Source organism: Ambystoma mexicanum, chromosome 10 (genome assembly GCF_040938575.1).
Source record: "Ambystoma mexicanum isolate Mex_15411 chromosome 10, UKY_AmexF1_1, whole genome shotgun sequence".
Taxonomy (NCBI): Eukaryota; Metazoa; Chordata; class Amphibia; order Caudata; family Ambystomatidae; genus Ambystoma; species Ambystoma mexicanum.
Window position 1 is genome coordinate 1132413557 of NC_090932.1, and position 25056 is coordinate 1132438612.

The following is a 25056-nucleotide window of genomic DNA, read 5'->3' on the forward strand; positions in this document are numbered from 1 at the left end:
TCAGGGGTGCGCGGGAAGTTTTACACGCGAATAGCCTGGGCGCGTGTATTTCAGGGGTGCGCGGGAAGTTTTACACGCGAATAGCCTGGGCGCGTGTATTTCAGGGGTGCGCGGGAAGTTTTACACGCGATTTCTGCACGGTACGTGTATTTCAGGGGTGCCGGGGAGTCCCACATGTGATTTGACAGTGTGGGTCCTCCCAGGTGTACCCTGTACACCCTCCACGGCCCCTGCAGGCAGCCCACACCACAGGGGACTACCCTGCATCCCTGGTCATGTCCCGCAGGCAGCCCACCCAACATGGGCATGCCCCCCAGCAAAGGCACATGTCTCCTTGAACACCAACACATGTCCCCTTGCACCCCCACCCCCCAGCACTGTGGGGCACATGCCAGCAGTCCCCCACCCATGTCCAACTCATGTCCCCCACCACCCCCACCCCCCAGCACTGTGGGGCACCTGCCAGTAGGCCCCCACCCATGTCCAACTCATGTCTCCCACCACCCCCACCCCCCAGCCACCAGGGTCACCCTCCACCAGGGCCCCACTCATGTCTCCCACCACCCCCACCCCCCAGCACTGTGGGGCACCTGCCAGCAGGCCCCCACCCATGTCCAACTCATGTCTCCCACCACCCCCACCCCCCAGCACTGTGGGGCACCTGCCAGTAGGCCCCCACCCATGTCCAACTCATGTCTCCCACCACCCCCACCCCCCAGCACTGTGGGGCACCTGCCAGCAGGCCCCCACCCATGTCCAACTCATGTCTCCCACCACCCCCACCCCCCAGCACTGTGGGGCACCTGCCAGCAGGCCCCCACCCATGTCCAACTCATGTCTCCCACCACCCCCACCCCCCAGCCACCAGGGTCACCCTCCACCAGGGCCCCACTCATGTCTCCCACCACCCCCACCCCCCAGCAGTGCAGGGTCACCCTCCACCAGGGCCCCACTCATGTCTCCCACCACCGCCACCCCGCAGCACTGTGGGGCACCTGCCAGCAGGCCCCCACCCATGTCCAACTCATGTCTCCCACCACCCCCACCCCCCAGCCACCAGGGTCACCCTCCACCAGGGCCCCACTCATGTCTCCCACCACCCCCACCCCCCAGCACTGTGGGGCACCTGCCAGCAGGCCCCCACCCATGTCCAACTCATGTCTCCCACCACCCCCACCCCCCAGCACTGTGGGGCACCTGCCAGTAGGCCCCCACCCATGTCCAACTCATGTCTCCCACCACCCCCACCCCCCAGCACTGTGGGGCACCTGCCAGCAGGCCCCCACCCATGTCCAACTCATGTCTCCCACCACCCCCACCCCCCAGCCACCAGGGTCACCCTCCACCAGGGCCCCACTCATGTCTACCACCACCCCCACCCCCCAGCACTGTGGGGCACCTGCCAGCAGGCCCCCACCCATGTCCAACTCATGTCTCCCACCACCCCCACCCCCCAGCACTGTGGGGCACCTGCCAGCAGTCCCCCACCCATGTCCAACTCATGTCCCCCACCACCCCCACCCCCCAGCACTGTGGGGCACCTGCCAGTAGGCCCACACCCATGTCCAACTCATGTCTCCCACCACCCCCACCCCCCAGCCACCAGGGTCACCCTCCACCAGGGCCCCACTCATGTCTCCCACCACCCCCACCTCCCAGCACTGTGGGGCACCTGCCAGCAGGCCCCCACCCATGTCCAACTCATGTCTCCCACCACCCCCACCCCCCAGCACTGTGGGGCACCTGCCAGTAGGCCCCCACCCATGTCCAACTCATGTCTCCCACCACCCCCACCCCCCAGCACTGTGGGGCACCTGCCAGCAGGCCCCCACTCATGTCCAACTCATGTCTCCCACCACCCCCACCCCCCAGCCACCAGGGTCACCCTCCACCAGGGCCCCACTCATGTCTACCACCACCCCCACCCCCCAGCCACCAGGGTCACCCTCCACCAGGCCCCCACTCATGTCCCCTATCACCCCCACCCCCCAGCCACCAGGGTCACCCTCCACCAGGCCCCCACTCATGTCTCCCATCACCCCCACACCCCAGCAGTGCAGGGTCACCCTCCACCAGGCCCCCACTCATGTCTCCCACCACCCCCACCCCCCAGCAGTGCAGGCTCAACCTCCACCAGGCCCCCACTCATGTCCCCCTGCACCCCCACCCCCCTGCCACCATGTGCAGCCCCCACCAGGTCCTCACAATCCCCAATCATGTGCGTAATGGTCATCCTCCACAGCCAAAAAGACCTACCAAGTAACCCATTCACCCACATGGAAATGGAAATCACATGTTACACCCCCAATGTACATGAAGCAAATGAACCCATGTCCGTCACACACATATTTTCAAATTGAATGGGAAAACACACAACATGACATGCATGAAACCAATGAGATGAAACCACACAGTGAACAATGGAAAAAAAAATGTATTGAAAAAAATACAAATGCCAAAGAAAGAAAACTAACTACAATGTAAATGTGAAAAAATAAGCTGCATGTCCGCATAAAAACACAAAACTAGAAAATCAAATCAAAAAAATTATGTCCAAAGTGAAATGTAAAAACTCTCCATGCAACAAAGAACTATGTACAAAAATAACAAGGGTCCATCATCACAACTGAACTAAGGAAACCTCCTAAAAAACCTACCTAAATATCAACTATATACAAAAAGTGGAGCAGTGTCCGTCGACTCCAAATAATAATAAGAACGAAAGGAAACCTAAAACTAAAGAACTATATACAAAGGCGGCGGGCAAGTCCAGCGGCTCACTCTGTGGTGTTCCGGGCCAGGGCATCATCGAACTCCTGTTCGATGTCCCGGAGGCGGTCCAGTTCCATGGCCCCGAGGGTCCGCAGGGACGACGCCGTGTCCTCCTCCAACCCCCTGCGGATTGCCTCGAGGCACTCGGCCCGCCTCAGGGCCCTCCGCATGGAGTTCTCCGCCCTGACCATTGTGAGCCGCGCCTCTTCCGCCCGCCGCCGCTCCGCACCTATGGCGTGGCCCAACCGCTGCCACACGGAAGACACTCTCTGTCCTGGGTCCTCCTGCCCTCCGGCCGATGCCTGCCCCTCCGATGTCGAAGGCCCCGAGCCTTCATGGCTCCCACCATCTTGCTGCTGCTGCTGCTCTGCCTCTGCCCGTGCACTGCCTCCTGCTGCCTGCACATCCTCCGCCGGCTGGGGTGCACCTGTTGATGTGGCCACCCCTGCTGGACGTCCGACTCCCGACTGTGGCAGGGATGCCTCCTCCACCAGCCTGGCCGCACTGTCAGAGGCAGCTCCACAGGGCACCCAGGTGACTGATGGGTGGGAAGATGGCACAGAGGACGACTGGCGCGTAGGGGGTCCAGTTGAGGAGGGGGTCGGAGCAAGCCCCATCAGACAGCGGAATCCGGCCTGGGTGACCTGTCCCAGCAGGCTGACGTGGTCAACGAGCCATTCGAGATGACGTGCAGTCTCTCCATGAAAAGACTGCAGGTCACCTCGCATGGCCTGTTGACGCAACGCCACGCCAGCCAGGACAGGCTCAACCCGGTCCTGGATGGCCACGTCCGCAGGCAGAGGAAGGCCAGTTGACGTCAGCTCATCCCCTGCCTGAAAACGGGTCTGGACGTAGGCATCCCTGCTGGTGCAAGATGATGCAGGGACAGGATCGGGGACAGGATTGCACACAGGCACCTCCGCGGCCGCCTGTGCTGCCTCCTGTCCCTGGTCCTGGACTGCACCACTAGCACCAGTGGGATCCCCACCTCCAGACCCTGTCTCTGGTGCTTGCGCGGCCCCCTCCTCCACCAAACCCCCCACCAACCTGGATGACTCTGTGCCATCTTCCCCTGTTGGGCCCTGTGGGGTCCCAGCTGCCCCTTCTGCTGCCGAGGAGTCCAACTGCAACCTCCGCCTCTTGGACCTCCCCCCGGCAGCTGCGGCCTGGGACGCGGCACCGGACTCCTCACTCCCCGACGAGATGACAACACGGGAGGGGAGCCGGGCCTTGCGTCTCCGGCTGGCGGTCGGATCCCCGCCGCTGTGCTCCACAGCACCTTCTCCGCCCTCTTCATCAGTTGACGCTGCAGACAGGGAGAAACAAAACACAGGCATCAGGGCACTGTACAATGGACACATACACGCATGACAGTTGCACATGAGTGGCATTGGCAAACCTCAGACATGTCATCACAATCCCCAACACACATGTCATTGCAACTGGCACACATGAGCCATACCACAGCCATATCGCAACTGCCACCACCATCCCTACACATACAACAGCATCAGCAGCCAAAGGGGAGCCATACATCACATGCAACACAGGAAGTGCACCACACATGTACACACACCACCACACTTGCATGCATGTCTACACCTCTGCCAAGTGTCGCACTGTTCAGACGGGCATCCATGTCACATCTGCCAATCAGGCTTCCACATACCGCTGTCACATGCATCCATGTAGCATCACTGTTGCACCTTTGACAAATACACACACATGCACATGTACACAGTGCTCATACATGCAGCCGAAAACAACATACATGCCTGACATCACGGACATGTCTACTTACATACACATTCATCCAAACATGTGTGCACGCACAACTGCATTTGCCATGCAAGCCCACACACACAAGCACCATCCATGTCTCACACATTACAGCCCTCGCATGTGTCAGCCCCACGGCCCTGTACACCCCCACCCATACTCCACCCCATACAAACAGATGTGCAACCGGCACAATGGGGAATGATCACCACACGCCCTGCTCACAACCAGGATGCATGTACACTCACCGCTCGACTCCAGACGGCTCTGCTTCTCTAGGACCTGGACGTGGAGCGCTGGGGATATGCGTTCCAGGACCCCCATCTGTTCTTCCGACAAGTGGCCCCGGCGCCCCTTGGCATCCGCTGCCTTCAAGAGGCGCCGGGCCTTGTTCAGGGTCCTGGACCTGAAGTCCTCCCAGCGCTTCCTGACATGTTGTAAGTCCCGGACTGCCACCCCCTCCGCGTTGATGGCAGTCACGATGTCTGTCCAGATCCGAGTCCGTCCTTCCTTGTCGGCGCGGGAACTTCCAAAGAGGGCATCATACTGCCCCAGGACTTGCTCCACCAGGACACCAACTTCGGTGGCACTGAAGCTGGTGCCCCTCTGCCTCTCTGGCCGGGGGTTGTCAGTGGTCACAGATGGTGTTAGCCCCGACATGACAACCCCAGAGGCAGGAGTGGGTGGGCAACTGGGTCCTGGGGCTGGGCTGTGGAGCGATGGAATTCCAGTCGGGAGTCTTCTGTTCCAGCAGGGGTGGTCACAGCAACAGCACCCCTGGCTGATGTGCAGGCAGCAAATGGCAGTGCACGTGGGCAGCAGGCAGTCAGGCAGCAGCAGATAGCAGGTGGGAGCGTGCTCGGGGCTCTGGGGGGCAGTAATTCGGCCTTCTGGGCAGGAGCGTGGTCTCCCGTGTGCTCACGCGTGGCCAGCTTGGTACGGAGTGAATTGGCACGTGAAAATCCTGCACGTCAGCGTGAAAACCGAGGAAAGGCCCTTAGCGCGTAAGCGCGTCAGCACGCATACGCGATTCCATTGGACCAAAGGCCCTCAGCGCGTAAGCGCGTCTGTGACGTGACCCGCACGGGTGTTTCCCACACAGCACGTGATGACAGAGCACACGTGGAAAGACTGCACGTCAGAGTCTCATCGCGTGTAATTGGACAAAAGTGCGTGTACACGCGATTGGCCTATGTACGTGTATATGAGGTGTGCGCGGACACTTACACACGCAAGTACGTCAGCGCACCTGTATCCCGGTGTACGGCCATTTCCACCAATCACACGCGATGAGACTCTGACGTGCAGTCTTTCCACGTGTGCTCTGTCATCACGTGCTGTGTGGGAAACACCCGTGCGGGTCACGTCACAGACGCGCTTACGCGCTGAGGGCCTTTGGTCCAATGGAATCGCGTATGCGTGCTGACGCGCTTACGCGCTAAGGGCCTTTCCTCGGTTTTCACGCTGACGTGCAGGATTTTCACGTGCCAATTCACTCCGTACCAAGCTGGCCACGCGTGAGCACACGGGAGACCACGCTCCTGCCCAGAAGGCCGAATTACTGCCCCCCAGAGCCCCGAGCACGCTCCCACCTGCTATCTGCTGCTGCCTGACTGCCTGCTGCCCACGTGCACTGCCATTTGCTGCCTGCACATCAGCCAGGGGTGCTGTTGCTGTGACCACCCCTGCTGGAACAGAAGACTCCCGACTGGAATTCCATCGCTCCACAGCCCAGCCCCAGGACCCAGTTGCCCACCCACTCCTGCCTCTGGGGTTGTCATGTCGGGGCTAACACCATCTGTGACCACTGACAACCCCCGGCCAGAGAGGCAGAGGGGCACCAGCTTCAGTGCCACCGAAGTTGGTGTCCTGGTGGAGCAAGTCCTGGGGCAGTATGATGCCCTCTTTGGAAGTTCCCGCGCCGACAAGGAAGGACGGACTCGGATCTGGACAGACATCGTGACTGCCATCAACGCGGAGGGGGTGGCAGTCCGGGACTTACAACATGTCAGGAAGCGCTGGGAGGACTTCAGGTCCAGGACCCTGAACAAGGCCCGGCGCCTCTTGAAGGCAGCGGATGCCAAGGGGCGCCGGGGCCACTTGTCGGAAGAACAGATGGGGGTCCTGGAACGCATATCCCCAGCGCTCCACGTCCAGGTCCTAGAGAAGCAGAGCCGTCTGGAGTCGAGCGGTGAGTGTACATGCATCCTGGTTGTGAGCAGGGCGTGTGGTGATCATTCCCCATTGTGCCGGTTGCACATCTGTTTGTATGGGGTGGAGTATGGGTGGGGGTGTACAGGGCCGTGGGGCTGACACATGCGAGGGCTGTAATGTGTGAGACATGGATGGTGCTTGTGTGTGTGGGCTTGCATGGCAAATGCAGTTGTGCGTGCACACATGTTTGGATGAATGTGTATGTAAGTAGACATGTCCGTGATGTCAGGCATGTATGTTGTTTTCGGCTGCATGTATGAGCACTGTGTACATGTGCATGTGTGTGTATTTGTCAAAGGTGCAACAGTGATGCTACATGGATGCATGTGACAGCGGTATGTGGAAGCCTGATTGGCAGATGTGACATGGATGCCCGTCTGAACAGTGCGACACTTGGCAGAGGTGTAGACATGCATGCAAGTGTGGTGGTGTGTGTACATGTGTGGTGCACTTCCTGTGTTGCATGTGATGTATGGCTCCCCTTTGGCTGCTGATGCTGTTGTATGTGTAGGGATGGTGGTGGCAGTTGCGATATGGCTGTGGTATGGCTCATGTGTGCCAGTTGCAATGACATGTGTGTTGGGGATTGTGATGACATGTCTGAGGTTTGCCAATGCCACTCATGTGCAACTGTCATGCGTGTATGTGTCCATTGTACAGTGCCCTGATGCCTGTGTTTTGTTTCTCCCTGTCTGCAGCGTCAACTGATGAAGAGGGCGGAGAAGGTGCTGTGGAGCACAGCGGCGGGGATCCGACCGCCAGCCGGAGACGCAAGGCCCGGCTCCCCTCCCGTGTTGTCATCTCGTCGGGGAGTGAGGAGTCCGGTGCCGCGTCCCAGGCCGCAGCTGCCGGGGGGAGGTCCAAGAGGCGGAGGTTGCAGTTGGACTCCTCGGCAGCAGAAGGGGCAGCTGGGACCCCACAGGGCCCAACAGGGGAAGATGGCACAGAGTCATCCAGGTTGGTGGGGGGTTTGGTGGAGGAGGGGGCCGCGCAAGCACCAGAGACGGGGTCTGGAGGTGGGGATCCCACTGGTGCTAGTGGTGCAGTCCAGGACCAGGGACAGGAGGCAGCACAGGCGGCCGCGGAGGTGCCTGTGTGCAATCCTGTCCCCGATCCTGTCCCTGCATCATCTTGCACCAGCAGGGATGCCTACGTCCAGACCCGTTTTCAGGCAGGGGATGAGCTGACGTCAACTGGCCTTCCTCTGCCTGCGGACGTGGCTATCCAGGTCCGGGTTGAGCCTGTCCTGGCTGGTGTGGCGTTGCGTCAACGGGCCATGCGAGGTGACCTGCAGTCTTTTCATGGAGAGACTGCACGTCATCTCGAATGGCTCGTTGACCACGTCAGCCTGCTGGGACAGGTCACCCAGACCGGATTCCTCCGTCTGATGGGGCTTGTTCCGACCCCCTCCTCAACTGGACCCCCTACGCGCCAGTCGTCCTCTGTGCCATCTTCCCACCCATCAGTCACCTGGGTGCCCTGTGGAGCTGCCTCTGACAGTGCGGCCAGGCTGGTGGAGGAGGCATCCCTGCCACAGTCGGGAGTCGGACGTCCAGCAGGGGTGGCCACATCAACAACTGCACCCCAGCCGGCGGAGGATGTGCAGGCAGCAGGAGGCAGTGCACGGGCAGAGGCAGAGCAGCAGCAGCAGCAAGATGGTGGGAGCCATGAAGGCTCGGGGCCTTCGACATCGGAGGGGCAGGCATCGGCCGGAGGGCAGGAGGACCCAGGACAGAGAGTGTCTTCCGTGTGGCAGCGGTTGGGCCACGCCATAGGGGCGGAGCGGCGGCGGGCGGAAGAGGCGCGGCTCACAATGGTCAGGGCGGAGAACTCCATGCGGAGGGCCCTGAGGCGGGCCGAGTGCCTCGAGGCAATCCGCAGGGGGTTGGAGGAGGACACGGCGTCGTCCCTGCGGACCCTCGGGGCCATGGAACTGGACCGCCTCCGGGACATCGAACAGGAGTTCGATGATGCCCTGGCCCGGAACACCACAGAGTGAGCCGCTGGACTTGCCCGCCGCCTTTGTATATAGTTCTTTAGTTTTAGGTTTCCTTTGTTTTTTCTTATGATTTGGAGTCGACGGACACTGCTCCACTTTTTGTATATAGTTGATATTTAGGTAGGTTTTTTAGGAGGTTTCCTTAGTTCTGTTGTGATGATGGACCCTTGTTATTTTTGTACATAGTTCTTTGTTGCACGGAGAGTTTTGACATTTCACTTTGGACAAAATTTTTTGGATTAGATTTTCTAGTTTTGTGTTTTTATGCGGACATGCAGCTTCTTTTTTCACATTTACATTGTAGTTAGTTTTCTTTCTTTAGCATTCATATTTTTTTCTAATACATTTTTTTTTACATTGTTCACTGTGTGGTTTCATCTCATTGGTTTCATGCATGTCATGTTGTGTGTTTTCCCATTCAATTGGAAAATATGTGTGTGACGGACATGGGTTCATTTGCTTCATGAACATTGGGGGTGTAACATGTGATTTCCATTTCCATGTGGGTGAATGGGTTACTTGGTAGGGCTTTTTGGCTGTGGAGGCTGACCATTACGCACATTGTGAGGACCTGGTGGGGGCTGCACATGGTGGCAGGGGGGTGGGGGTGGTGGGAGACATGAGTGGGGGCCTGGTGGAGGGTGACCCTGGTGGCTGGGGGGTGGGGGTGGTGGGAGACATGAGTGGGGGCCTGGTGGAGGCTGCCCCTGCACTGCTGGGGGGTGGGGGTGGTGGGAGACATGAGTGGGGGCCTGGTGGAGGGTGCCCCTGGTGGCGGGGGGGTGGGGGTGATAGGGGACATGAGTGGGGGCCTGGTGGAGGCTGCCCCTGCACTGCTGGGGGGTGGGGGTGGTGGGAGACATGAGTGGGGGCCTGGTGGAGGGTGCCCCTGCACTGCTGGGGGGTGGGGGTGGTGGGAGACATGAGTGGGGGCCTGGTGGAGGGTGCCCCTGGTGGCGGGGGGGTGGGGGTGATAGGGGACATGAGTGGGGGCCTGGTGGAGGCTGCCCCTGCACTGCTGGGGGGTGGGGGTGGTGGGAGACATGAGTGGGGGCCTGGTGGAGGCTGCCCCTGCACTGCTGGGGGGTGGGGGTGGTGGGAGACATGAGTGGGGGTCTGGTGGAGGCTGCCCCTGCACTGCTGGGGGGTGGGGGTGGTGGGAGACATGAGTGGGGGCCTGTTGGAGGGTGACCCTGGTGGCGGGGGGGTGGGGGTGATAGGGGACATGAGTGGGGGCCTGGTGGAGGCTGCCCCTGCACTGCTGGGGGGTGGGGGTGGTGGGAGACATGAGTGGGGGCCTGGTGGAGGGTGACCCTGGTGGCTGGGGGGTGGGGGTGGTGGGAGACATGAGTGGGGGCCTGGTGGAGGGTGCCCCTGCACTGCTGGGGGGTGGGGGTGCAGGGGGACATGAGCAGGTGTGCAGGGTAGTCCCCTGTTTTGTGGGCTGCCTGCAGGGGCTGTGGAGGGTGTACAGGGAACACCTGTGAGGACCCACCCAGCCTAATTGCGTGTGATAATTCCCGCACACCCCTGTAATACACGTACCAAGCCAAATCGCGTGTGATAATTCCCACGCACCCCTGTAATACACGTACCTGGCCAAATCGCATGTGAAACTTCCCGCGTACCCCTGTAATACACGTACCCTGGCCAATCGCGTGTTGAACTTCCCGCGTACCCCTGTAATACACGTACCCTGGCCAATCGCGTGTTAAACTTCCCGCGTACCCCTGTAATACACGTACCCTGGCTAATCGCATGTATAACTTCACGCGTACCCCTGTAATACACGTACCCTGGCCAATCGCGTGTTAAACTTCCCGCGTACCCCTGTAATACATGTACCCTGGCCAATCGCGTGTTAAACTTCCCGCGTACCCCTGTAATACACGTACCCTGGCTAATCGCGTGTTAAACTTCCCGCGTACCCCTGTAATACACTTACCCTGGCTAATCGCGTGTTAAACTTCCCGCGTACCCCTGTAATACACGTACCCTGGCCAATCGCGTGTTAAACTTCCCGCGTACCCCTGTAATACACGTACCCTGGCTAATCGCGTGTATGACTTCACGTGTACCCCTGTAATACACTTACCCTGGCTAATCGCGTGTTAAACTTCCCGCGTACCCCTGTAATACACGTACCCTGGCCAATCGCGTGTTAAACTTCCCGCGTACCCCTGTAATACACATACCCTGGCCAATCGCGTGTTAAACTTCCCGCGTACCCCTGTAATACACGTACCCTGGCTAATCGCGTGTATGACTTCACGTGTACCCCTGTAATACACTTACCCTGGCTAATCGCGTGTTAAACTTCCCGCGTACCCCTGTAATACACGTACCCTGGCCAATCGCGTGTTAAACTTCCCGCGTACCCCTGTAATACACATACCCTGGCCAATCGCGTGTTAAACTTCCCGCGTACCCCTGTAATACACGTACCCTGGCTAATCGCGTGTATGACTTCACGTGTACCCCTGTAATACACTTACCCTGGCTAATCGCGTGTATGACTTCACGTGTACCCCTGATATGCACGTTACCCGCTTTGCGTTCCTTGTTTGGCTGCCCTGTAAACTGGTCCAGGGTTAGCGCAGCCCTTTGCGATGATTTAGCGATTTTGCTGGCTTTTCCTTGCGCGAGGGCGTTCTTGGGGGCGTTACTGGCGCTGCTGCAGGGTCGCTGCGATACTCTGCGCCACGGCTGGTTTGGGAGCATGAAATCCATGAATACGCTGTGCGCGGAAATCGGTTTTAGCGCACGTGCCTGGCGCAGTCAATCGCACGCGGACACTCTGCGCCAGCCGCTTGCGACACTTTTCTGCGAAATTCTATGAATTACCCTGTCAGTCTCTCCCACTACAAAACAAGGGAAGGGTGAGGTGTGAACAATCACCTCACCCTTCCACAAAGCAGCACCCAGAGAAAACCAGCAGTCAGGCAGGGAGAACACAATGCCCGCCCCCCTCCTCCAGGGGGGCCAGACAGTCGGATACTGCCGGCCTGGGGGTTGGGTTCAGCCCCCAGAGCCACGCTTCAACGACCCCAGGGAAAAAGAGCTGCACAGCTCTCACTAAACACAAACTGTTTATGGACACTGAACGGGGACCCAAACAGTCGGGAAGTTCACTGTCAACTCTGTGTCTTCCACCTCTTTCTTCTTTTCCCAAAACCCTCCTACTCTAATAAGAAGGGAGAAGAACAAAGGAAGAGAAAAACAGGACACTGTACGGTGACCACAACAAGTCGTGGGACAAGAAGGCAGCACGGGCCAGAGGGGGCTACCTCAGGACCCAGTGCCCAAAAGTATGATATCATAAGGATATGCGATTATTGTTATTGTTTCCATAACCATATCTGTAAAAATAAAATCCTACAGCCTTTTATTGCCAACACTTGTAACCTGTGTGGTCCGCCTTACTATCCAGGGAGGGTAGGAGCGGTTTCATGGTTCTTGCATGCATATGGGTCCAGCAGTTAAGGGCTGCCACATTAGTACAGAAATATCGGTTCCACAGTTCAGTACAGAACATCACATTGAAATGGCGCAGAATGTCATTTACAGGCAGAGTGCTGATCTCCGCCTGGAACATATCATCTACAGGTAAACATGCACATAGTATTTTAGCCCAAACAGGTCATTTACTTTGCATGCTGTTTCACACTAAGGCAAGCTCACTTTGGTGCAGGACAATATTGGACAGGAACGATTGTTTGTCCCTCTTGAGCAATATTCATTTAACATGTGCAACTTCAGTTTTGACAACTTTTTTTCACACTAGGAGACAACCGAAGCCCAAGGGTGTTGCCACAAGTTTGAGGTGTGACATTGCATGTATTAACTGATTGTATCTGGGTTCAGCGTGGGGCAGGCTCGGACTCATGAACGTGTTGCTCAGATAAATGCAATAGTTGCATTAAACCATTGAACTATCTTACTGATGATATCTTACACCCTAATGATAATGTCATTTTCAAGTGATTATTGCTCCACCAGGATGTGGAAGGGCTAGTGGAAGAGGCAGTGGGGCGTGGCCTCTAGTACCAAGGGCATGAGTCTGTCAGCAGAGAATCTGATTGGTAGGAGGGAGGCCCGCCCACTTTGTGAAATGAGCTATAAAGAGCTTTGCAGCAGGTGCTTGTCTGGCAATGAGGCTGACAGCCTCTTTGTGTAAATTCGCCACTGCCTGATTACACCTCACAGCCTGAAAAGAACAAGGAAGGAACCTGTGGATGAGGAGCGTGAGGAGCGTCTGGGCCAATGGCGGTTCTTCTCATCTTAGCGCTGATCGTCCACGTGGCCACAGGTAAAAGGGGGGGAAATATCGCCTCTTAAGAACCCGCAGGGAGTGGGAAAGAGGGAGAGGTCTTAATTAGCAGCTCTCCAAAAAGGGTGGAAAATGTCTTAAGAAAGGGGAGCCAGTAGCACAGAGGGGCAGGGAGCACTGCATCAAGGGCTCTGCCAGTGCCCGGAATGGTTGGGGAAGATGGTGTGCCCTAGAGGGTATGAGGAGTAATTTCATATACCATTAATTACGCCTGTAGAAAGTGGCACGCTAGCTAGGTCTGTGAGGATGTGAGTTGATAGTTGCGCTGGGGGTCATGTACAGTAGCACCTCCTTTTGGGGCTCGACAGCAAGCTTAGCGGCTGGGCCCCATATTAGCGGCTGTGCCCCATAGGAGCAGGGGCAGAGGGTGAGTTTAGCGTCTGGGCCCCATGGCAACATGGGCAGAGGGCAAGCTTAGCGGCTGGGCCCCATAGCAGCAGGGGCGGAGGGCGATCTTAGCGGCTGGGCGCCATAGGGGCAGAGGGCAAGCTTAGCGGCTGGGCACCATAGCAGCAGGGGCAGATGGCGAGCTTAGCGGCTGGGCCCCACTGCAGCAGGGGCGGAGGGCGAGTTTAGCGGCTGGGCCCCACAGCAGCAGGGGCAGAGGGCGAGCTTAGCGTCTGGGCCCCACAGCAGCAGGGGCTGAGGATGAGTTTAGCGGCTGGGCCCCACAGCAGCAGGGGCGGAGGGGTGAGCTTAGCAGCTGTGCCCCACAGCAGCAGGGGCGGAGGGTGAGCTTAGCGGCTGTGCCCCACAGCAGCAGGGCCAGAGGGTGAGCTTAGCGGCTGGGCCCCACAGCAGCAGGGGCGGAGGGCGAGCTTAGCGGCTAGGCCCCACAGCAGCAGGGCGGAGGGTGAGCTTAGCGGCTGGGCCCCATAGCAGCCGGGGCAGAGCGTGAGCTTAGCGGCTGGGCACCATAGCAGCAGGGCCAGAGGGTGAGCTTAGCGGCTGGGCCCCATAGCAGCTGGGGCCAGATTATCAAAGTTTTGCAGTGGTCGAAAAAAGTAGAGATGATGAATTTAGCACCAATTTTACTGCTTTGCTAATTGGGAATGGAGCAGATTTAGCTCCAGTTTGCAATATCTAACAAGAAATTCACATGGGCAAAAAGGAAAGAGACTGTTTTATTTACTATGTTTGATGAGTAACATGAAAAGAAATTACCAGATGTCTTTGTATGTCAAGCAGCAAACATAGTACATAGTATCCGTTTCGTAAGCGTCTAAAAACTTTTTTGTTTTGAGTACTCCGAGCTTCCTTCCTCTTTCTTCTCCCTAGCGCCTTGATGCCTTCACTGGTCTTGTACGCGCTCTATCAAGTATCTGTACAATGCAATGCAACACAATGATTTATTTGTTCTCCAGTGCAAATATTTGTAGATAATACGGGTTGTGACAACACCGATTTGCTCGATTTTATAATATCAAAGCATTTGCTCACTTTTTAAAACTTGTGCAAATGTTTGATAATCTCTGTAAGGCAAGCTCAGAGAGATTTCCGTCTTTTGCATTCGTTCCCTCTCTGAATGGGGTGCATTTTACTCGTGTATAAATTAGACATCTAAAGTGGGAGTGAACGATGCTTTATTTTGAAAATCAGCCTGTAACCTTGATCTCCAATCAAGGTGCCCTTTGACACGCCCGTCCGATATATTCACATGCCCTCATTACAGAATTTGTGTTATTAAAAAGACGTCCACCTCATAAGGCAACCCCCTCTCCTTTGAGGGTAACGTGTACAAAAGTGTAAGGGGTAAATTCATTTAAATAACTGAAAAACTAAAAGTCAATTTAATCAGAGTAATATGACAACATTTTGCTCACGTGACTTTCACATCAATGTTTTAAAAAACCTTGGGGCTTCACCTAGAGTTTGGAGGCGTGGTAAAAAGATTGTCAGTAACATGATTACCACCACTCTCACAGCACTACCACATGTAGGGCCTGATTCACAGAAGCATTTTCCAATGGTGAAATCCCATTGAAAAACACTCTGCGAACCAGGCCCTTGTAACACCGCAGTAATGTGCACTAAACATGCAGTTCAATGAGACTCCAAAATGGGGAATAACTGACGGACCACGTGACTCTTTTCCAACGCCAGGCCTTGAGTGCCTGATCCATGCCGGAGTTTCAGGATACATCTCATTAATATTCATGAGATGAATCTGCATACAATGGTTCTAAATGTACGCACATTTTCCTCATGAATATTAATGAGGGATATCCTGAAAACCCATAAGGATTCCTGCCCTCGTGGCTCAGAGTTGGACAGTCATACAGACCTTACAGGTTACCACACGCTTACCACATAGGTTAATGTTATTCGAGATTAGAAATACCACCAAACTTGAAATGAGGCCCTTGGTGTCACTGGCCATTTTTATCAGGAAAGTCATTACTAGGGAAAATTCTGCATGGATTCTTTGAAACGTTGGTAATATGGTCAGTGTGAACACCCACCATCGCAGCATTCTTTCACAGTGAAATGTTCCACAGAGCAATGTGTTCCCTTGTGCTCTTGCAGAATGGCATATCGGGTTATGTCGGCTAAATCCAGCCACTGTCAGTCAGACCTAGGCATAGACAGTTGTCTCCATAGGTTTTCAGCTAGAGCACAGTATTGTCAGTTATATCTGGGACTTGTCAGGTATAACTGGGCATCATGGGCTATATCCAGACGTTGTCTGCTATATCCGGGTATAGCCAGTTATTCATGGGCCCTCGTCAATTATATGCGGCGCCTGTGACTTATTTTCGGGAGGGTTCAGCTATTTCTCGGTGTTTTAAGAGTCAGGTATCATTGGGACTCGTTAGTTATATCAGTACATTGCCGAGGAACTGACAGCTGTATCCAGGTATTATCAGCTATGCAAGGGCCTTGTCACTTATATGCAGGATGCGTTAGTTATATTTGGACTGCATCCGTGATATCATGGTGTTATACGCTATTTCAAGGTATTCTGAGTTATATCTGCGCCTTGCCAGGCATAATTGGGCCTCGTCGTCTTCAAATCCATCATTTTTTGCCAGCTGTTCCTTTACAGAAGGAGAAAAATATATGCGTATCAGTTAAAATGGGTAGTCCATCCCGACCTGCTAGGTCCCATCTCTTCTGCATGGCACCGCAAACAACCCCAGGCAAGTTTCAACCTCGTCTGAGCACACCCGTGCCAGATAGGGTGACATGGCATTAGTAAATATGAATAGGTGGACATTATGCATCCATCATAACCACTGACAGATGTTCCAGGCTTCTTTCCACTTTACCTTCTCTTAGCCCACTGTGGTATTACCGAAGTGGAAAAATGTACAGAAATCGGTATTGGTCCTATCCTTAGAGGGTCAGTCCAACCCGAAAAGCCAGATCATGTCCCTCCTGCACTGGACCACAACCACTGCTCAGCTTCACTGGATGTTATCATTGGCCTATAGGTTGGGATGCTAGGCACAGCAAACACATGTGCTGGAATAACCATGCCACATACTAGACAGGGTGATTTAGCAACACTAAAGATCTATGAATGTAGTATCCAACGACGTGTGAAGTCTCCAACTTGGAGTGAAAAAGCAATAAAATAACTTATGTTTGGGACTGTAACCCACCCAGGAGTCCCTCAATCACAGTTTAGCTCCCAGTGTCATACCAGAGGAGAATATTAATTTGCATATCAGTCTGATCCAACTCAAAATGCCAGGCAAATGTCCTCTCTACAAGAGTACCAACAGCAACCCAAGACACTTATTTCGGCCTCATTGAACATCATCAGGGAGGGGCAGCGGCCTCAATAAAACAGGGTCCGGGTCTGGATTACCCTACTCACTTAGGGTGAACCCCCAACGGATTCAAGACCTCCATCGATTCCTCCAATGAAAACAAACAAAAGCTATGAATGAAGCATAACCACTCTAGCAAGTCTCTCCTTCCACCATTTTTAGAAAACAATCCCCTCACAGAAGGTGGGAAATCTTATGCAAATCAGTATTTGATTGCTGCGCAAAAGGGGATTTCCATCCCGAGCTGCTAGAAAACATCCATTACATAAGTACTAAAAGCAACAACCGGCATGTTTCATCCTCACTGGGGGGCATCAGTGAAGTGAAGTTAAAGAGCTCAGGTATAGCGAGCTCAGGACCCTTGTCTGGGTGTAGTTCATTCGATATGGGCCTTGCCAGTGACATGTGGATGCTGCACTTATATCTGGGAGCGACCAGTTATAGCTGGGCCTTGTAACTTCTTGCTGGGAGCCATCACTTATATAAGGGTATTAACAGATATATCTGGCAGTTCTGCATCATAGCTGGGCATCGTCAGATATATATATGATATGATATGATAGGCTATTTATAACGCGCTTAATACCCAGAGGTTTCTAAGCGCGGATCCGGGGATCGAACCTGTGTGTCGTCTTGCTTCCAAGGCAAGCACTTGAGCTATCCTCCCGAAACTGTTATTTCTGTGCCTTGATACGTGCATTTCCAGGTATATGCAGGAGACATCATTCATAGCTACAATTGCCATTGCCATCCAGGCCTTGTCTGTTATATTCAAGTGTTTATGCTTATGAATGTGTGATGCGCAGAACAAGGAGGCATGTACCGGGCAGAATTAACTGCATCTGGGTGCAGATGGAGCAACAGCTGGATTCTCATATGAGTAGCGACTGCTATCGAGTGCTGAGGAACTTCTGATAATCAAGATCGGGCCTAAAGAAGAGCTTTTAGATATTTCCAAAAAGACTCAAGGGAGAACCGGGAGCACAAAGAGCGAGGAAGGCTGCTCCAGTGCTTGGGTCCAAGCACAGAGAAACACCAGTCACCTCTAGTGAGATAGCGACTTCTGTGGGGAACTGTGAATAGGAAGGGACTAGAAGATCGAAGAGAACGTGAAGATTGATAGAGTTGAATGCGTTGAGCAAAGTAGGGAGGAGCCAGTCCGTGCAAACATTTGAACACAGGGCATAGGATCTTTGAATGTGATACGGGAATGTACGGGGAGCCAGTGGAGGTTGCGCCTAGCAGGGGAGATGGGGGAATCCCTGCGCCTAGCAGGGGAGATGGGGGAATCCCTTGAGATTTTTCAGACTAGACGAACATCGGCGAGACCCAAGTGTTGTTAGATATTCTGGGCAGGGACCAGGTCAGTTTTGTTTGGACATTATCAGTAGTTTATGAGTGTCGTCATTTATATATAGGCCTTGACAGTTATATCTGGGCCTCTTCAATGTTATCTGGGCAGTGTCAGTTTCATATGGATATATCTCGTATCGTTATTTGTATTTGGGCTTTGCCAGTTATATCTGGACTTCATCAGTTATATCTGGGGGTCAAAAAGCATATTTATGTCGGGTCTCAGGAATTATATCTTGGGATTGTCCTTGTCGTCATTTATATGCAGGATTTGTAAAGTATATCTGAGCCTCATTGTTTATATCTGGGCATCAACAGTTCGATCCAGGAGTCGTTAGCTTGATCCGTGTATTTTACATCATATCTGGAGGTTATCGGTTATATATGCGAATTCTTGGATTTACCTCTGCCCTCTCATGTATATCTTAATACGTCCATTTTATCAATTTGTTTTCAATGTTATATAAGCATTATATATATAAAATATGTGATCAAGCCACGGGCTAGTGGCAAAACGCGTTAACTGCCCCACATCTGCTGGCACATACCTCATTGGGAGGATGATTTTTTAAAATGGAATCATTATTTTTTCAATAAAGTTGAAATCACTTTTTAAACTTGCAGACTTTTGGCTTTTATTTTGAGGATCCATCACGTGAGTGCTGCTCAAACCAACGGTGTCCCCACATCGCCAAGCTTTGGATATATATTTGGCCCTTGTTTTCACCCGTGCTGTTTTTGTGTACACATATGCCTGTTTGCTTGTTAGGAGTTGTGCTCGGGTGAGGCTGGAGGTGGTTGTCCAGGAAGGATTCCGCTGCAGTACCTGGATACACATGAAAATGTGTGAGCAGTAAGTGTGGCTGTACTGCCATGCTGCCTTCTGAGTGGGTAGGGCTAGATTCTAGAAACAGCAGACATTGGTTGGTAGAAATGCTTGAGCCACTGCTACCTAACCATTGGGAATAACTTTAGGGACTATTATATTGTATTTTTTTCAAGTTCATGGCCACCACTAGGGAACGGGACCAACCCTATGCATCCCAGGCTTGACACTGCTCAAAGGAGAGTACTCCAGATCGGACTACTTGGCCATGCGCTCTCTGCATGGAATACTGGAATGCAAACATCCACAGGTACAGTGGTGGCTGGTGAAATTTGTCACTGGAGGGGCGTAAATGTTTCCCACAAATATGTGAGAGCAATGAATCATAATGAGGAAAAAAGCCAAAGGTTTGCAATCAGTTTTGTAGGGTAACTCATGAATAAAAATCCAGTCAATTCAATTCAGAAACAGTGCACAGGAGCATGTTCTAATGCATTTTCGTGATGCCTTTCCCCACAATATATCAGTATAAAAAACACTTTAATGCTGGCTGTGACCATGCATTTCCATGCTGGCTGTACCAATGTATGCCAGTGTTCTGATATAAGAACATACTCTTGTTTTCTTTACTCATGATGCCAGTATTGATGTTATAAGAAAACATGTCCATGCTGGCTCTACTAATATATTTCAGATTCACCATGTAAGGATATTCACCTTCTGGCTTTGCCAATAATAATGCTATGCCACAATACAAAAAATGTGAAGAATGGCTGCACCAATGTAGGAGAGTCTTGCCATGTAAGAACACTCATCATGCTGACTTTACCCTTGATGCCAGTAAAAAATGCAATGCCACCGCAGTTTAATTCCAGCAGGACATGGAACAAATGGCCCACGTTTCAGTATTCCCCTCCCAGTTGGGGAAACTCATGGAGAAACCCAAAAAGTCAAAAAGTAATGGGTGGAAATGCTTAAACTTAACCATTGTGAATACTTCTGAGTAGGTTTCAATTTCACTATTTGACCCTTTTTGTGCTCTTATCGTGGCAACCAATTGCAAATCACACAGAGGCAGCTACTTTGAGTGAAATCGCATGCATCGTTTACCCATTATGCATATCCGCACACACTCCAAAATAGAACTCAATAAGAAGCTATTCATAAGGTGCCAACCTACAAAAAGTCCCCTCTTGTTAAATCTTTACACGACTTTGCATGAACATTCCCAGATGCCCAAACCATGTTTTGGATAGTTTAGTGCAGATCAGAAGGGTCATAATAAGAGGCCGTGAAATAATGGCTTGCACCTCTATTGTGTGTGTGTGTGTTTTTGCTCACTTTTCATCTTGAAGACTAGTATAAAGCAGATGACCATGTATATCCATCAGCTCTATACTGGTCTTCGAGATAGAAAGTAAGCACGTATAGACACACACACACACACACACACACACACACACAAACACACACATAATGCATACACTGCAAATGAATACAACTCTGAATTGCACCGCACGTCAGAGTTATAGGTTGTGCTTACCTGCTGCAACATTGCTGCATAGCCTCAGATAGAAGCTGCACTCAGAGAGAGATAATGCAATGCTTTAAGTTTGCAGTGGACCTCAATCCTGTGTGAAACTACTCTGGTGACCCAAGCTCCCAAGAAGTGCCGAAATGCTTCCCCGTGGAGCCCCTTCACACTCGCAAGTGCTCTCATGGGCCCACTCACCATTCCTACTAGAGGCAGGGGCTAATGGTGCCGGGGGTCGCACCCATTCCACCTGGTTGCTCTTGCACTACCTCCTAGGAGTAGGTGTAACTTGGTTCGCCTCATCCGCACCCTCTTTAGCTGCCCTACAGATGAGTCCCCCAGAATGGATCCCTCCTCTGGGACCCCTCAGGGGCCCCAGCCATCTCCCATGCTTCTGTTTCCACCCTCCACAGCTGCAAGTCACAAGTACTGTTATGCAGACATACGTCATTCCTCCAAACAATCATTCTGACTAATCACACCTTGAGTCACCTCAAAGGTTCTCCACATCCACCTGTGCCTCCAGGACCTGGTCCTCAGCCAGGGCAGTTCTGCAAGCCAGGCCCAAACTCGTGTCTGAAAAGGGGCGGCTGTCAGTGCAGACCCCGCAGCTCTGCCAAACCCACTACCGGCACCTCTACCCGCGATTGGGCAATAACCGGCCCATTACGAGTTGAATGGCCCATTCACGGGTGGCGGTATTGCCTGGCTCCTGATCTCCATTCTGCCCTATAGGGCAGAATGGGGGTGGGGAGCATGGTTGCACCAGCACTGTTGATACCGGTGCCGGTGCAATTACGAGTTATGCTCGCGGCTACCGCACAGCCCGCCAGGTCAGACCTGGCGGGCTGTCAGGCACCCGCGAGCAGAACTCGTAATGCAGCGGCACGGTATGAACAGTGCCGGTGCCTTACCGGCACCGTTCATTCCATATCCGCCCACATTATAATGAGGCCCAATGCCAATTTACATAGCTTCGCCTGTTGTAATCACTAGAGGGAGTTGTTGCCTTATTTACAGTGGCCCTACTGTGTTAATGAAAACCTGCACTTTGGCCCGTGTACATGGGCCTGCACACTAGTACATAAATAATTAGCATGAGCCACAAAACTATTTTGTAAATGCATTTGCATTGTGCAAACGTACAGGTTGTTTTGTGTTCATGCAAAATGCTCATGATTCCCGTGCAAATAGGTACATAGGTATGTGTTTGGTATCTAACCTATATAACGCAAACCTAGTTGCAAAGAAAGCAGCTTGAGTGCTGCACAAGAGGATACAGTGATGGGGCACAATAATATGGATACAATGAAAAGGATAGACTGTCAAGGGTACACTCCGAAGGTCATGGAGAGAGGCGATACAAAGAGTTACAGGCAGGTGGTGATGGGTAGGGAGAGAAATGTGGATTAATTTGTTGGTGGAGCCCCCGCTGCACTCCTGCTGGCGCTATGTCCCTGCGAGTTTCACATTTTCTGCCCTGCCTACCTGCACTGCTGGGTCTCATCAGCAATTCCCTCCTTGTCTTTCTTCTGCTATGGGCGACGCTTGGGCAGCGTGTGTGCAGAATGTGCCACGCGGGCACAATGTGTGAACACAACTATATGCCGTTCGGTAGGTAGATGGAAATCGGACCAACCCTCTCTGCTTAGAGAGCGGCTAAAGATAGGCAGTGCCCCTGAGGGGCCAAACTACATCTTTAGCCGTGCCCTCGCAGAGCCTGGTGATTCAGGAAGGTGCCAATCCCTTGATCCTTTTCCACTGGCCTCAATTGGGCCATGCACAAATGTGTTGCAATCCAGGTTTGGTTCAAGTGCTAATGTAATGTAATGTAATGTAAGTTGTCTTTTGTATAGTGCCTTTTCCAATCGGCATGGCCTCAAAGCGCTGTAGGTGAACGCCTTCGGGGGAACCGAAGTCCACGGTATGGGAAATTCATCAGTTAGGTAGGGGTGACCAAGTCCTTGCTAGCGACCCATGTCAAGCTGGCATGTGGATGGGTCCTTTGAGGTAGTCTGGAGGGTATGCGAGTGCGGGAGTCTCGTTATGTGCCCACCTACAGCGAATGCTTGTTGTGGGGGGATAGCTGCATTCTTATGGTAAAAGCGTTGTGCGCTGTGTCTTAAAGTAGTGTACAATAGCTGTGCATTCGGCTATCTTCCATGAGCATTGACCTTTATGTATGAGTGCATCAATAATTCCTGAATGTGTTTCTTTTCCCCCCAATGTTTGACACCACGTTTGCAACATTTTTTTATTTTGTATCTATTTTAAGCAATTTATAAAGTGCTTGGTAACCTCAATGCGGTCTCCTGGAGCTAAGCCCAAATGAAAAAATAATCAACAGGAGAGCATTATCAATAGGGATCAAGAGCATTCAGGAGGAAGAAAAAAGTAGTGAGATGATGATTGCTCGAGAAAAGAGCCATGATTTAAGGGTATGCCAAAACAGAGGGATAGAGGAACTGAGAAGACCCAGCCTGATTGGGTGCCAGAAAAAAGAGGCCGTAACACAGAGAGCATGGCCACCGTAATGGGAGGTCTGACATCTAGGTACCAGAAGAAGCTTTACATCAGAGGAGAGGAGCTTTCTATTTGGGCGATAAGGAATCATTTTCCTTGAGAAAAATAAAAGGGCAGAGCCATCGAGAGAACAGGAAACAGTGAACACTGATTATAAACGAGTTTGCTGCTTAGTTGCCATCCAGTTCAATGTGATGAGGGAACGAGAAGAATGAGACACATTGTGAAGACCAAACTAAAGTTTTTCAGGGTATCCAGTCATTTTATTGCAAACATTACAGAGTGGAATATAACGAGTGGGCAATAACACCGAAAAACACAGAAAAGAGTAAATAAATATATAAAGGGGAGTGGGCTAAGGGGTTAAAATGGTTCGGGATAGGGTTGAGGTGGCGTTATAAGGGTAGAAAATCAGGTGGATTGGGGGGCAGATTTTTTTACAAAAATCTGTACTTGTCGGTGTTTTGCCCGCGATGAAATGTACCACTCTGTAATTGTGGTCGGTAAAATCACACATAACCGTTTGCAGCATAATTCTGCAGGGTCTGGAGGCGGTTCTCTAAGCAGCAGGAAGGCAAAGGTAGCAAGCATTTGGATGGGGATGGTGAGGCTTGCCAGGGGGATAGGAGGCAGCGCATCATGTGTGATAGCCTATTCGCATTCCACTTCCCTGCCAGCATCTTCTCTGCCAGGGAATTAAGCCTGGGAAGTGGGCACAACGTGCAGCATGACTTAACTGCTCGCTGTGTGAATGGGGCTCTCTGAGTATTACCGTGTGCGCACGCGTGAAAATTGGGATGCATAATGAACAGCGGCTAACATAAATTGTAACTTAATTTGTACATCCCATGCCTTCTGCTGAAAATAACACCACATGCACCCTCACGGATAGTGGCGTAGTACACGTTGTGATTTGCGTATGAATCCTATACAATACTGCACCTCCCAAACACACATACACAGCTCCTCCGATGCACTGATAGCCAAGTGTCTCAAAGCACTTTTTGAGCCTGATTACAAGTTTGGTGGTGTGGTCAAAAAGTGGTGGTAATTCCGTTACCACCAGTTATTTGGGCGGTAACAGAATTGCCCCTGTTTTTACTGTACGGCCACACTGCAAGTTTGGCTATGAAGTGTGGGACTTACTTCCAGCATGGTGCCCCGTAGGCACATCCTGCACTTTAATGGTAAAAATTGTCAGATTTACTGTGGCAGAATTACAACCCATGTCCTATGGGGACTAACGCTGCCATACCACCATTCAGAATCCCGTGGGAACAGCATCCAATTGTGGGCCTAATTCACGGAAGCGTTTTATAATGGCAACACCCCATTGGAAAACGCTTTGTGAATCAGGGCATTTGGCGTTAATTCGGTGGCTGTGTTGTCATGTCATATACCGAGCAGGCAGTCAGCTTTTTAAGACCCTATGCAAAGGCTATTTCTGATGCGGTTGCATGCATAATGCGCCTTCTGACGCAGCCTTCTTGTCTCTATGTTGGCACAGCGCAGGCTAATGCGGACCTGTCACCTCTGGATGCCTCGGGGCTGTGCCTGCAGGGGCCGGAGTACTGGTGTGAGAGTGAAGAGAATGCCTTGGAGTGCATGAAGGAAGACTACTGCCTGGATCTCTGGCAGAACTCACCGGCAGAGGTAAGTGCTCATGCAAAATACCGCAGACGCAACTCACAAAAGAACAGGCCTCTGAAAATAGGGCAGAGGGGAGCATTAGCATTTTTTAGATGCCTAGTTTTTGGAAATGTGCATGTCACCTTATTCTCAAAATTACCAGCACATTGCCAACGGAAATGACGCACTGACCAGCCCTCTTGAATATATTAGTTTTGGCAGCATCATTACACCGTAGGATTGGGGTGCTCTGAGCAGAGTGAGGGGCCTTTAAGGTCCCTGTCATTGTGAAATGTTAAGGAAGCATTTCATCCCCAGTCG

General features: G+C 52.7%; 1 protein-coding gene across 1 annotated transcript in view; it reads left to right on the top strand.

Moving 5' to 3' along the window:
- Window positions 1-12911: 12911 nt before the first annotated feature.
- LOC138492069 (uncharacterized) overlaps window positions 12912-25056 on the top strand; it is a 79226-nt gene continuing 67081 nt past the window's right edge. Inside the window, exons 1-2 of the mRNA XM_069619031.1 lie at window positions 12912-13073; window positions 24614-24759. Coding sequence (XP_069475132.1) covers window positions 13028-13073; window positions 24614-24759 — 192 coding nt within the window. The 5' untranslated portion in view covers window positions 12912-13027. The remainder of the gene's footprint in view (window positions 13074-24613; window positions 24760-25056) is intronic.